This window comes from Protopterus annectens, chromosome 6.part0 (genome assembly GCF_019279795.1).
Source record: "Protopterus annectens isolate FY-2018-M chromosome 6.part0, PAN1.0, whole genome shotgun sequence".
NCBI lineage: Eukaryota > Metazoa > Chordata > Ceratodontiformes > Protopteridae > Protopterus > Protopterus annectens.
Window position 1 is genome coordinate 1,357,744,095 of NC_056737.1, and position 15,104 is coordinate 1,357,759,198.

The 15,104-nt window shown below is 37.0% G+C and overlaps 1 protein-coding gene across 1 annotated transcript in view; it reads left to right on the top strand.

The window, feature by feature from the left end:
* The window catches only part of LOC122803979 (CD63 antigen-like), a 407,707-nt gene extending 393,037 nt beyond the window's left edge, over positions 1-14,670 (top strand). Inside the window, exon 7 of the mRNA XM_044073658.1 lies at positions 13,274-14,670. Within this exon, the coding sequence (XP_043929593.1) occupies positions 13,274-13,339 (66 nt within the window). The 3' untranslated portion in view covers positions 13,340-14,670. The remainder of the gene's footprint in view (positions 1-13,273) is intronic.
* The last annotated feature ends 434 nt before the right edge of the window (positions 14,671-15,104 follow it).

Here is a 15,104-nt window from a genome sequence, read left to right on the forward strand (position 1 = left end):
TCTGCACTTCTGTGAAAAACGAGAGTTTCTTCTTAACACCACTTTGTATTCCACAGCTCTGTAGAATTTGCAGCAGTAAATGCAGTATCCTTTAATATCTGGTTAGCATGAAATCCTAGCTACTTTGAATCAGATGTCATTAAAAGAAGGATACAGAGCAGCTATATCCTTAACAATGGAGGCCAGAAAGCTCAGGATTAGAGCAGCATGGAATGAAATACGTACTTATTGCGCTTCTCTGTTACTTGGAATGAAAAGTCTGTGATATGAATTTCTGATATATATTTGCATTAGAGTAATAAAAGTAAACATGGAGTGTTAGAGGAATAAATACTGATTCCACTTTGTTGTTGCACAAAAAATAGTGTTAATGGGGTAACTCTGTGCGAGGCAGAATGAAAAAAAGATTTTGCATCATCTCTCAACTGCATTATGCTATGCATTGTGAAGGGATAGGTTAATAAGACACTGGAATTTATAGAACAAAAGGATTATAGGGATGAACATTCTTCAATGTAATCAACATCACTATGCCTGCATCTGCTGTACAGTGTACTGCTGGAGGCTATGTAGAAGAAGAAACGTTAGACTGGGAGAAAGTGTGCAACGCAGGTTATTGATACTGTGAAGAGAATGGCGAGCTCTGACTCTAAAGCAAAAATATAAATACGCAACTGAACACCTGACGGATGCAATAGGATGCAAAACCCAATTTTGCTCACCTAATAAAATTCCAGCTCATCAAAGGTAGCAGTGCAGTGAGTGGGGGGTTTGCATTTCCTCTGAAGTGAATGACCTAGAAGTCATTAATAATAACTGGTGGGGTGAAGCATAAACAGCTCCTTGTTAAGAAGAGTCTAGAATGTGTGTTGGATTTTTTTTTCTTTTAGTCTTCAAAGAAAATAGTTGGTAAAGCAGTCATTCAGGTGTTGTTTCAAACTGTTTCTTCTTGTTTGAAGTGGCATTTGAGTATGCTTTATCCACTCAGTAATTTCTGAACCAGAAGACACTTAAGATGATGGACATGTGTATACAGTAGAAGACTCTGGGTAATATGATTAGGATTAACCACATCATCTGGGGCAACAGAGAAAGGTTGAGAGTTGGATGAAACAAGGGTAGTAGCTGGAAAGGTAACAGTTCAAGTTAGAATCAAAGAAGTCAGTTTGTCAGGTCATTTCTTCAGGGTCAAACAATCATGGGTGTTACTTCCTGATGAGAGACTGATTCATTTCAAGTGTTTCTGTATGCTCAGCCCAATCCATTTGTTTCCTGCATTGCACAAGCAACTGGTGCAATGCTGATAATCCTGCAGGACATCTTAGAGTCTGCCCAGGGATTCCACCTGTGTCCCTGCTGGACAGGGGCATCGAGTGCTGATTTGTCTATACATGGGCTAAACTCTTGGCTAGGCTTATAAGAGCCTCAGGACCAATAGCCTAGTAACTTTTTATGTTCCTATAAGTTTCCTATCTCTGGATCTACTGCCTATACACTAAGCATATTTGCATGGTGCATTTTGCACCACTTACGCCATTTTTTGATCATAAACTTAATCTGAGGACGGCTGAACAAACACTAGTATACAAGGAGCATCAAATTAATCTCCTTGAGTACAAGCTTGTCCTTGACAATCATTTGCTATTTATAAGTCGGAGATCGAAATCTATTTACTCTTTACAGGAAGTTACTGAGGCAGCAAATTGACTGGCTATGCTCTTTCACATGGTTTAGAAACTGTGCAACTATGCTTGTCTGACATGCAAAATGGTTTTATCTTCTGAAAAAAAAATGTGATCTCATTGTGTTTGCCTGCAAAGCAGGTCTGTCTCATCTAGTAATGCTCACAATATGTGCAGGCAGTAGTAGAGTGGTTAATTTGTCAATGAATTGGCTTGTCCTTAATATCTGATTATACTGATTTTATCTTGCTGGTGTCTATTATGTGGACAGGTAGCTGTAGATGGAACCTTGCCTGTCTGCTGCACTGCTATTTCCAATATCATCTACAGTGGGAATAAACATGAATTTGTGTCAAAGGTGCACACTTGGACCATTTTGTTTCATGATAAACTGACTTTAAAGGGTCAGAGTGCAGCTGTCATCAAATTTTCCTTTTTCTGTCTTGGAATCATTGTCATTATTAAGTACATTTCCTCCTACAGTCTTCCCAGAAGTGGTACTTGCTCTGGTTTCCTCCTACTTTGGCTGTTGTAATGTTCTCTCCCTGCATCTTCTACACTATGAACTTGACTGCCTACAGTTGGTGTAAAGCTCTGATGCCCATTTGATTTCTAAGGTATCTTGAGATAATCGCATCATCCTGGTTCGGCTCTAATTATTTTGTTACTTATTAGGCATTAGATCAGCTATAACATTCCTCTCTCTATTTATCCCTTAGTGGTTTGGAATGCCCAACACACACACCTGTTATACCTGCTTCCTTATTTCTGACCCATCCACTCCTTATGCTCAGTATCCCACAGATACCTGGCATACACCTTGATTCATCTGGGAGTTGTATCTTGGCTTTTCAAGGGTTAAGGCTTTGGGATATGCTGTCTACCTGGCTGAAAGAGACCCCTGCTGACCAGATTCAAAAAAATCTCTAAAAGAACTAGAATTTTGAATCTGCATACATTGATATGACCAAATTCTGTTGATGGACCTTTACATTTCTTTTATTCTATTCATTTTTTGCTTAACAATTCAGCGTATAGCCCAGACTAATTGCCATTTGATGAGTTATCAAGTTTAACAGAGTTAGTGGATTCATGCATTCTGGACACATATCGGCCACAGCCAGGGGAATATAAAAACTGCATACCATTAATTAAGATAAGAAACTGACAGTCCACATAGTACAGTAAGGGGGGAGACGAGCTAACACATACATAAATGGGCAAAATCGGTAGTGTAAAGGTATATACAAATGGGCATTGGTAATCTCCGAACTCTGGATCCCACCCAGTTCGGGTTTGTAAAAGGCAGATCATGTCTCCTAAATCTGATAGACTTTTTGAAGCGGTCACCAAAGCTGTAGATGAGTTTAAGATGGCTCACACAGCCTATCTAGATCTTGCTGAGGCTTTTGACACCATCCCCCACTCTGGAATTAAAGATAAACTCACTAAACTAGGTATAAATCCCTACATCACAAGATGGGTTGCCAACTGGCTCACTGACAGAACCTACACTGTGAAAGTAGCAGACTCCAAATCCATCTTCAGACCAGTGACACGTGGAGTACCACAGGATTCAGTCCTGCGTCCTCTCCTGTTTGGTATCTACTTCTCAGAAGTACAGTCTAACCCAAAAAGTCTTTGGCTAATGAAGTTAACAGGTGACTGCAAACTAGGAGCCATAATCGAAACTCCTAACGATGTGGACATCCTACAAAAGGGCCTCATTGACACAGATGCCTGGTGTCAAAGTCATTGCCTCAAGCTCAGTGCCAAAAAGTGCATTGTCATCCCTTTTGGTAAAAACTCTGTACCCACGAACTATCATATAGGTGGTAGTCTACTTAACACCAAAAGTGAAGTGTGATAAGAGACCTTGGGACACAGGTGGACAGTAGTCTCTCCTTTGATAATCACATCACCACAGTAGTCAGGAAATCTTTCTACGTGGCACACCTCATCACAAAAGGTTTCTCATCCAGGAAAAACAGAGGTCATTGTTTCCCTCTACTTGTCAGTCATTAGACCCATTAGAGTACAATGCCCCTTTTGGTATGTACCTCACAAGACATCTACAGCAACTAGAAAGGCTGCAGATATACCTCACAAAGAGGATTACCAGCCTCAAACAGATGCCCTACACAGACAGTCTCAAAAAACTCCAGCTTTACTCCATCACATATTGCCTACTCAGAGGTGCTCTCTGCCTAACAGACAAAGCTATGTCAAACCCAGAGCTGTTGGACATGCTCTACTTAAAGAAGTCTCTGAGCTACACGCTCTAGGGACCTAAACCTTGTCACCACAATAAACAGAACATGATGGAGGGATAGACCGTCCCAGAGACTTCCCATACTCTGGAACAAACTACCTATCTATACCAAACAAAGCTCCTCATTAACACTCTTCAAGAAAAATCTTAGCTAATTGGATGGGAGATAGGAAATTCACCCCAGGGATCAGTTCTGTGGCTCTGCTCAACAGGTGCACAGGAAAATAATTTTCTTGGGTGGTGAAAGCCAGGGTACCTTTTTGGCTAGGCTTATATATAGGCCCTAGGGCCAATAGCCTATTACCTACCTATGAACCTATAAGTATGACCATCTGCTACATTGAATTTTATCTACAGTATTTATACTGTTTTTACTTTGTTTCTTTTGAATTTATTTACTTAATGTATTTATCACTAATTTCTACATACAGTATGTAATCTGTTAGGGAATAAGATCCTGTGTTATAACCCAATAACTAATTGTATTCAGTTTGTTATATTTAAGTATGTCTTAATTTGTTTTTGCAAAGCACTCTTTTTAAAGGAAACCTCCACCCTCTTCTACAATTTAACTCAATCCTTAGGCTTCTTTTCTCCCTACAATCTGGTTCCAGTATTGTACAGGTACCAGGAATCTGATTGTGCTTTCATTTCCTTCCTTTGGAGTCTCTTAAGCTTAACTTCTCATATACTTTACAGAGGAATTCATCTCCACCTGCATGACATACCATAGACACAAATAAATCTGTAGTTTACCCTTTCAGGTACTGTTGTCAGTATTAGAGGGCCAATTAATCCTGCTGATGTCAGGAGCCCAGCAGCTGCTATAAAAAAGACAGAAAGCTGTGGAAATGTATTCCACTGTTTCTATTGCCGAGAGGAGGAAAACTTAGCACTCCCCTTTCATAGCAAAAACAAAGCAATTAGGTCAATCAGGGATTTAAAGGCCGTTGTCACCTCTTCTGACAAATTTACATAAGCAGCATCACTTTATTGAAATGCTATAATAGTTTATATGTTACGATAACTTAAATGCAGTATCAAATATTTCTGTGACATTTACAGAAAAGTCAGAAAATATTTTTTCTTGTAAAGTATCAACACATTTATCATTTTCAAGTCTCCCACCATGCACACACATTGGACAGGACTGCAGAAAGAGAGACAGGTGGCAACCCTATGAACTAGGTGCACTGATACTGTTCATAAAAAGGTTTTTTTTATCCTTTTTTGACATCCTTCCAGAGGAGGATTCATATCTGGTACACACAGATCCATGGTAAGAGATTCCCATTAACTTTGAGTCAGCCCTTAAAATGGTAGAGTGCACAATTCCACAAAGGAAATGTGACCATTGATGGCAGCCATAATATGCAGCTGAATTTACTCTTAACATATGTTTACTATGTACCCTTGCATTAAAAACATTAAGAAAAGTAAATCAGAATACTTTACTGTGTTTAAATGCACATGTCTGACTGTGTCTGTGTGTGCGCGTGCACACACACACATACTCTATATATGGAGCTACTTCACTTCGCCGAAAACTCATTTGGTAGAATTTCATTTCACCAAGACCAAATCACCGAAAACTCATTTGACCAAAACTCATTTCACCAAAAGCATACAATGCTGCATTTCAACATACTACATTTTGTTTGTGTAGAGTACTGTAACGCAGTTAAATGGTATATGCCCTTTTTCTCGTTGTAGTGCAATCCTGGAGTTAGTATATATAGTTAGGAGGTGTGTAGGGGCACAGCCACCCACATTTGAGGCTGTGGGAGGCGTAGCCCACCACCTAGTTTGGTTTTATATTGTTCAGTTTCTGTTAAGAAGATAAGTAAGTGTTTTTTAAGTTCTGAAAAGAGTTGGTTATTGGTGTAAGTGTGCATGTGTATAGTGTAAATGTAGTATGTTGAAATGCAGCATTGTAAACTTTTGGTGAAATGAGTTTCGGTCAAATGAATTTTTGGTGATTTGAACTTTCGGCGATTTGGTCTCAGTGAAATGAGATTCTATCAAATGAATATATATATATATATATATATATATATATATATATATATATATATATATATCGACACATACATACATACATACATATATATATTATATATATATATATATATATATATATATATATATATATATATATATATATATATATATATATATATATATATATATATATATATTTATATATATATATATATATATATATATATATATACTTCAAATAACTAATCCAAATCAATATGCTCTGCTTTCATATGGTTATGACAATATGATCGAAAAGAAAAAAAAAAAAAAAAAAAAAAAAAAAAAAAAAAGCAACAGGCTAGGCCAAGCCACCCCCCCTGCACCCCCTGCTATTTAAACATACTCATCCCCTGAACTTGCACTACATTGCAGTAAGGTAAATCTTCTTCCTTTAAAATTTTTCTATGTATGGAGATCCCCCCTGTCAGACTTTGTGAAGCTAAAGTTGGATCATATGGTCTCAGCCATATGAAGGTCGAGTTTTAAAAGTTCAACCATCTGAAGGGGACCTTATATATATATATATATATATATATATATATATATGTGTGTGTGTGTGTGTCTATATTACATTATCGGACAATGACAAGAGCAAATGCTCTTTCATCAAATCGATAATGTCGAAACCACAAAAAAGCAAACACATGGAAGAGCCATTTTTTTCCCAGGGAAAAAATTTGCCGCTCCGTAAAATAAAAAAAAATTTTAAATAAAATATATACACACATATATATTAGTATGTACATGTGTATGCGCTATTGTATGCGTGTGTGTAGGTGTGTGTATGTATGTATGTATGTATATGTATATATATATATATATATATATATATATATATATATATATATATATATATATATATATACACACACACACACAAAGTACATGAGTGTACCACACTTCTTACATATATGTACAAAAACATACGAGTGTGTGTGTATATGTGTGTGTGTGTAATGGAGATTACAGGCCTGGGTGTGTACATCATGGCCTTTAAAAAAAGAAAATTAAAATAGAAATTGTGTAACTGTATGAGTCTATACACACACACACACACACACACACACACACACATGGGTGTATGTAATATATATATATATATATATATATATATATATATATATATATATATATATATATATATAAAATGTGTGTGCATAAAAATGTATGTAGCGTGTATAATACTATATGTGAGATGCAATACAGTGTGAATACATCTAGAGAGAAATATGCAATAGTTATTTTTGTAAGTAGTCACACGTACTGACATATGGATGTGCATGTGTGTGTGCATAACATACATATAGAGATGCATACAAATATATACACAGACAGGGTGTGTGCATGCATGTGTGTAATATTTAATTGTCATCATCCTAATCAACCTCCTCTCTCATGTGTTCCAAACCTTTTTCATCATAGTAGTTATTAGGCTCAACTGCAATGATTGTTCCATTACAAAATTTGTAGGTTTAGTATGTTTTTATACCATCTTAGGACAACAAAAGTGATGCAAACATAATTATCCACTCATTCTTTTCTTTTGTGAAGCTATAAAACATTCACTTGCTGATACCTGGTTATTTATTGAAGAGTAAAATCTTACAGCTCTGTGACTTTTGCAATATGGGTGCATGCAATTCATTATTTATAATAAAATCAACATAGTAAACGTAAGCATTATTAATGTATACATTCTAGTAAATGTTTAATATTTTACTTATCCACTTTCACACATTGACTATGTGTTGCATGCAATCTATGTCAATGTCTTTGTCAGTATTTGTTTTTTTCTTTGTATTGCTAAGTGCATTTATTACTTGTTATCTTTGCCCATGTAGCCAAGTCCTGGCTGAAAAGGGTCCTGGAATTAGTTCACTTCTCTGGTTACCAAAGTATAAATAAATATGAAATAGAAAAAAAAGGTGGGGGTAAACATGACAGAAATAATTAAGGAACTAGTAAAGTACATTTTAATTCTGCATTATTCATGAAAGAGAAAAAACTTCTGAAGATATTGGGAAGTAGCAGACAGTTTTACATAGAGTACGTATATAGCAAGCATCCTTTACTGTAGTGAGAGCTTTCACACCACAGCATGAGAGTGTGGGTGAAGGTCTGTCAATTCTTTTAAAACTACAAAAGAATCATTTTACAAAAGCCTGCCATTTACATACTTTCTTTTGCTGGAAGTAGCTAATGGCTATTTATAGCATAGAGCAAGCTCTGATAGATACATAAATGAGGCTCAGTCAAGGAAACATAGAAGTAGCTCTGTTACAGTAGGTGTACTGCATAACAGTGCTTCACAGTCCTGCCATTCTATCTTAATGGCATGAGAAAAATACCACCACTTCCTTATGTCTAGCATGACTTGTATAAAGAGGACTTGAAATGTATTCTGGGAATAAGGAACGAACCAAGAAAACAAGATCATGTTACCAAGGCAGGCCCCATCATCTGCCATTTTGTGGGAAACACATTACAATTGTAAAAGGAGCACTTGGTGGAGTGATAGCTGCATTAAAATAGCTCAGAAAAAAAGACATGATGAAAAAACATGTTTATTTGATTTCTAGGGTAGAGTTTTCCTTTAACCACTTAAATGAATTTGAATATGAGGAAATATAGTTTTATGGGGAAGAGTGCTAGGGTACTCAAATGTATCTCCTAAGGGACTGATAAAGCATATATAATCAGTACTATGTAAACCTGCTTGAGTAACAGTTGGAAGGTCTGGAACAAAGTGAGGGGGTCAGGTAGATGTACTAGGGTTAGCTGCAGCACCTGAATGGACTATACAATCTGCAGATATTTTCTAGTTTCATCTTTACAGGCTTATATCCTGCCACCTCATATGAGACAGAAAATCCAATCAACCTAAATTCTCAATAAAATACTGTGAGAAAGAGGTCTTCTAGGTTCCTTTTAATTAGAAATTCATGGTAGATTTACCTGCAATTTACAACAATACACAAGACAATGTCTTAGGATTCATTTTGCAATACTGCACAAATATTCCAAGAGAATAGTGCAGACCCACAACACTACAAAGCTGTACTGTCTTAAAATGCAAGTTGTGGTTTAAGCTCATTTATGAAATCCCTTTACTTAGAATAGTGAGCTTTAGGAGGTAAGGCTGCCCCTCCCGAGGACTTCTTTTTTACACTGTGTAGTCAGTGCAGGAAAAAATATATTGATGTACTTCAGGGATGGAACTAAGGCAATTCTCATGGATACTTATGTAGGTTGGTTTAGAGTTTGGTCCTTTATAAAATTGCATGGGGTACTCCAGTGATTTTAAATAACTTCACATACATTGGCTGGGCAGACAGACAAATAGTTTAATACCACAATCTATGAATGAAAAATAATACCTTGCAGGAGTGGGAGTTATGATTAGATTTATTCTCCACTGGCTAGGTGGCTCCTGAGGGCAAAGCCAGAAGAATTAGATCCTCGGGCTATGAAGAAATAATTCTGAATAACTTCCTTCCCTGTTGGAGATAGCTACAGACTGCTTCATTTGAAAATTAATAGTGAAGCTTTGTATATAGGCTTTATTATAAGATCTTGGATATGGGTATAGTCCATTAACAATAGAACAACTCATCAAGAACTTCTCAATCAAGTTTTTCTTATCAAGTGTCCCACTTACTGACCTAGCTAACTTGTCAAGTTCAATTTCATTGAGCACTATCGTGGATGACAGTTTCCTTAATAGAGGTTAGAATGAGTTCTTTATACGGGGACTGGACTTGTTCCTCCTTTCCTGTGATAGTGTAATCTTGAGTTAGTGTGTAGAAATCGCAGGTGTTATGGCACTGCATATTCCTTAAAATGGAGTTCATGGGGGAACTTAATTTTGATATTTCCCTGCCCAGCAACTATTTGTAATAAGTTAAGATGGGATGTCTGAACATAATGGCTTGACAACGAGTTGGTGTAGTTTACAGGTTAAACTTGATAAGTATGTGTATGTAATGAAAAAACACCTGTCATCTTTTCTTTGTGATTACATCTTTCTAACCAATATGCCCTTGGTTAGATTTATAATTTGATGTTTAGTAGGTGAACTTCACAGTGGCATGACTCCATTGGAGAGCTGTCTTCACTATATTACCTGAACTGCCACAACCAGCTCTTATTGGGATTGTATCAGGTGGAAGTTTTCTGGTGGTTCTGAATGACATCTGGCTATGTGGTATGCTTTTGTGATATAAATGTTCCATTCATTTGCATTTAATTTTGCAGTATTAGGAAGGTCTTAGATATGTCTCTGTAGTGGGGATTGAGCTTGCAGTGAAGAATGTGGAGTTCATTTATAAGGGAGGGAACGATTCCTTCCTTTATTTGAGCTGATTGGCTGTGGCTATAGGAAGGTCATTTTAATGCAACATATTAGATGACTTCATGCTTAATTTTTATCACATTTTTAAAATATCTATTATATTCCTGTTTTTCATACTCATTAGCTTATTTGATTCTCTTAAGCATACCTTTACTCTTGCCAGCCCTGTATATAGAATAATTTATTTTGAACTTTCACCTAATTTAAAATGCAGTGTCTAATTAATGTTTAGTCTTTTACTCCAGCATGCAGTATTTTAGAAATTCTTTGTTAGTCCTCTTTCCTCCTGTTTTTTGGTATGTAATAAGTTCCTACTTTTTGTATTGGTCTACATTTTAATATAATGTTTGTCTAATTGATTTTAGTTTTATTCTAAACTTCATAACTGAGATACTGTTAGTTATTTGATAACTGATGACTATTCTACTCTGGAACAAATATTTTTGCTTATTGCAGTTTGAATTTTTATGTTGGACTCTGGTGATTGTCAATCACGAATGTAATCAAAACAATGATTTTTTAGTCTACTAATTTATTTTTTATATCTCTACTTTTAGCATTTTATTTCCAAATTTATTTACAGTGTAACTCATAGAAGTATACAATGCTAATACCAAGAGTGCTTTCTGCATACAGTGGCATAGCAGATAGCATTGTCATCTTATAACAAGAGGTTCTCCAGTTTCATTCTCAGCTGGAGTGTCTTCTGTGCAGAGTCTGCATGTCTTCCCTGTGTTCATGGGACTTTCATCCCACATTCGAAAGACATTCAGTAGGTGGAGTGAACACTCAAAATTGGCCATAGAGGTGTGTGTGTGGTGTGGAAGGATTTTTGCGGCAGGACTAGCCACCCAGCAGTATAAACCTTGGCTCTAGATTGTCACTCATAAAGTGACACCCCAACTACATATGCAAAAAATGAGAAAAGGGGTTGGGCATGGATGGATGGATGTCCAAAAGCTAATTGGGATGTAGCAGATGAGGGACAGTGCCAGAATACCGATAAAAACACATAAAATAAAGCAGATGATCAGCAGCAAAAGACAGCACAGTGCTTTAGCGGCATACCTCAGGAACAGCATTATTACAGCCACATGCATGAGATAGCACAGTGCTTTAGCAGCATACCCCAGGAACAGCATTATTACAGCCGCATGCATGAGATAGCACAGTGCTTTAGCAGAATACCCCAGGAACAGCATTATTACAGCCGCATGCATGAGATAGCACAGTGCTTTAGTGAACATACCCCAGGAACAACATTATTACAGCCGCATGCATGAGATAGCACAGTGCTTTAGTGGCATACCCCAGGAACAGCATTATTACAGCTGCATGCATGAGATAGCACAGTGCTTTAGTGGCATACCCCAGGAACAGCATTATTACAGCAGCATGCATGAGATAGCACAGTGCTTTAGCGGCATACCCCAGGAACATCATTATTACAGCAGCATGCATGAGACAGCACAGTGCTTTAGCGGCATACCCCAGGAACAGAATTATTACAGCTGCATGCATGAGACAGCACAGTGCTTTAGTGGCATACCCCAGGAACAGCATTATTGCAGCTGCATGCATGAGATAGCACAGTGCTTTAGTGGCATACCCAGGAACAGCATTATTACACCAGCATGCATGAGACAGCACAGTGCTTTAGCAGCATACCCCAGGAACAGCATTATTACAGCTGCATGCATGATGTTATATCACAGCTGTCTCTCTGTATCCAGTGAAGTACAAGCAGCTTCAAGCGCTACTGCCATGGCTAGCAGCACAAAACAACATGGTACAGCAATGCATGTACAAGGAACAGCAATGTGGGGGTGACACCAAAGCAGATAATACGTGCATTATATCAATGAGGCTGAAAGGGTAGATAAGAATGCAGGAAATGGGGGGGGTGTACAGCAGGCAAGGGAAAGAGCACAAGGGCAACCAATATAGAAGAGGAAGTGGGAAGGATAAAGAGCATTTTTTTTTGTTGTGTTAAAGCCCCCTTTTCAAAAAGAATAATAGATAGGAAAGGTAGTAATGTATGGCTTTGATCTCTACAGGGGGAAAAAAGCAGGTAGCTGTTGTGGAAAGACAGACAATGGCACACACAGATATACAAAAGGTGGGATGAACAGAGAATGGACACATTCAGACAGTAGAAGCCTTGTGCTGGGGAGGGCTGGTGAAACAGCAAGATATGAACATTGACAGAGCAGGGAGGAGTAAGACTGTGAAACGTGAGCATTGACAGAGCAGGGAGGAGTAAGACCGTGAGACGTGAGCATTGACAGAGCAGGGAGGAGTAAGACCGTGAGAAGTGAGCATTGACAGAGCAGGGAGGAGTAAGACCGTGAGATGTGAACATTGACAGAGCAGGGAGGAGTAAGACCATGAGATGTGAGCATATATACTGACACTGCGGTTACTGTACCTCAGTGTAGACGGAATGCTCTGAATATGGCAGCCAAGAAATGCTGCTGCTAGGTTGCCTATAATGAAGCATGGAACACATTATTAAATGCTTACTTTTTTGGTACTATGTTCACATATTTCTTAAACTTATTCTGTTAACAGCACTGGTTTACTTTGTGTTGTGTTTTGTCACCTGTACCAGTCATTGGTCCCTTCAGGTAATCTGGCAGACCGTCCATTTCTGGAGCTGTTACACAAATAGTGTTACACAATCTGGACAATGACGGTCTTGAACTTTAATACATTTACTGGTGTTCGAGTGTTCTACCAGCAACTTAATTCTTTCTTCCCAGGTTATTACATGAATTTAGTGATGCTTTGCATTTCTTGCCTAGCATTTTAAATAAGCAAAGTATTTAAAAGTCAATGAACAATGTATGTTCCTAAAGTACAGATAAAATATTACTTTGATCATACACTAGTTATATAGTTTATCTAAACTCTGTTTTCATATAGGTTGTTGCCATGACACTTTCTTATCTGCTATTGAAAGCACTTCAACAGAATTATCGTTTCGTGTGAGCTCGGTGGAAATTGCCATTGACAGATGATCCTAAGAACATCCTGCAGTGAAATTACTCTCCTGAAATCAAAAACTGCCCAAACAAAATATATTGATCGTGTGTTAATCCAAATCAGTGCAGCATACAATCACAAGTTGAACTCATTTAATGGCTGAGTGATTTGCTCAAAGCTGTAAATATGAAAACTAAGAAATTTACTTGCAAAACAAACATATTGTGTAATGATCTCTCACCTGCTGGTAATAATCATGTGTATTCTGGCTATGCAATCACATTATTTTGCAAAACAAACATATTGTGTAATGATCTCTCACCTGCTGGTGATAATCATGTGTATTCTGGCTATGCAATCACATTATTTTACATTCTATAAAGAACAAGACGCAAAGCAAGAAGTGTACAGCATTATTTTAGATATAGACTGGCTATCTCTAAATCATTTCTGCTTTGAAACTGCAACTCCATTTGCATTAAGCCTCATTATTAGATAAATAGAAGCACATTGTCTTACTGAAGGTATTCAAAGAGGTGGTTGTATGATTTCTTAAATGCACAATTTCTCCTATGAATTGCCAATGTTTAAATCAACAAGGTCTCAACTCGCTGAGTTAAACTGACTGGGATTTAATTCAGTAAGTGTTTGCAGGAGGGCAAGACCCCACTCCTCCAGATTTATATTTATTTAACTTTGTTGAACGACACTGTTGTGGACATGCATGACATCAACTAAATGGTGCTGACTAAACAAATGTCAGCCAAAGTACTTTTCTGCAAAAGTAGCAGAACTCAAATATATATATATATATATATATATATATATATATATATATATATATATATATATATATATATATATATATATATATATATATATATATAGCCGTGGTTGCATAAACATGATGAAGGGATACATCTCACAAAACCAAGGAATCAGTGCTGATGCACAATTGGAAACTGCACCACTTGTGATTCCTGTTAAAAATAGTGAATGGTAAGTTCAGCATCTGAGTTAGACTTGTCAAGTGCAGTCCTTGTGGCAGTGGGATTTGGGGAGGTGCAAAGAAGCAAAATGTGCTTCTTTGCTAAAAACAAAAGCCTTTATCTGTGTGATACCTTGAAGATATTGTTCATGAAATGTTTGAGCTTACTCTCACAAATATAATGTTATGTAATCATAATTAGTGTAAACTCTAAATGAATCAGTCTGTTACTTTTTGTAAGTCACTTTCTTCCTTTGTGTTGAGTATAGAAATTAATCCATAGATTGCTTTGAAACATTGCATGCTCTCCTGTGGTTTTTGTTAATAAAAGCAAAGACACTTTCATCAAGATTGCATCAGTAATTTGCATTAATTCTGTACTTGCTTTGAGAGATAAATGATGGGACCCACAATCCCAGGTATGTACAACAGAAGTATAAAAAAAAATCTCCACCCTACTCTTATACAAGTGTAACAGCTGGACCAGGAAAGCAGAAACTGTTTATATATTTTCTGCCATTTTATTTTGACATATGAAATAAAAATGTAAACACATTTTTCTTGCATCATTTTGGCACTGAAATGTTAACCAGTATTAAATTGTTCCAGTACAAATCATTATAATTCTCACGTACAAACAGGTGTATTATAGAACTGTTCCAGTATACGATCATAGGAGGTTACTAGGCTAATGGCCCTTGAGCTTTTTTAAGCCTAGACAATCATGCCCTAATTTTCCCAGTTATCACTGCCCAATGGCTAGAATGGCTTTGGTATGTGCTT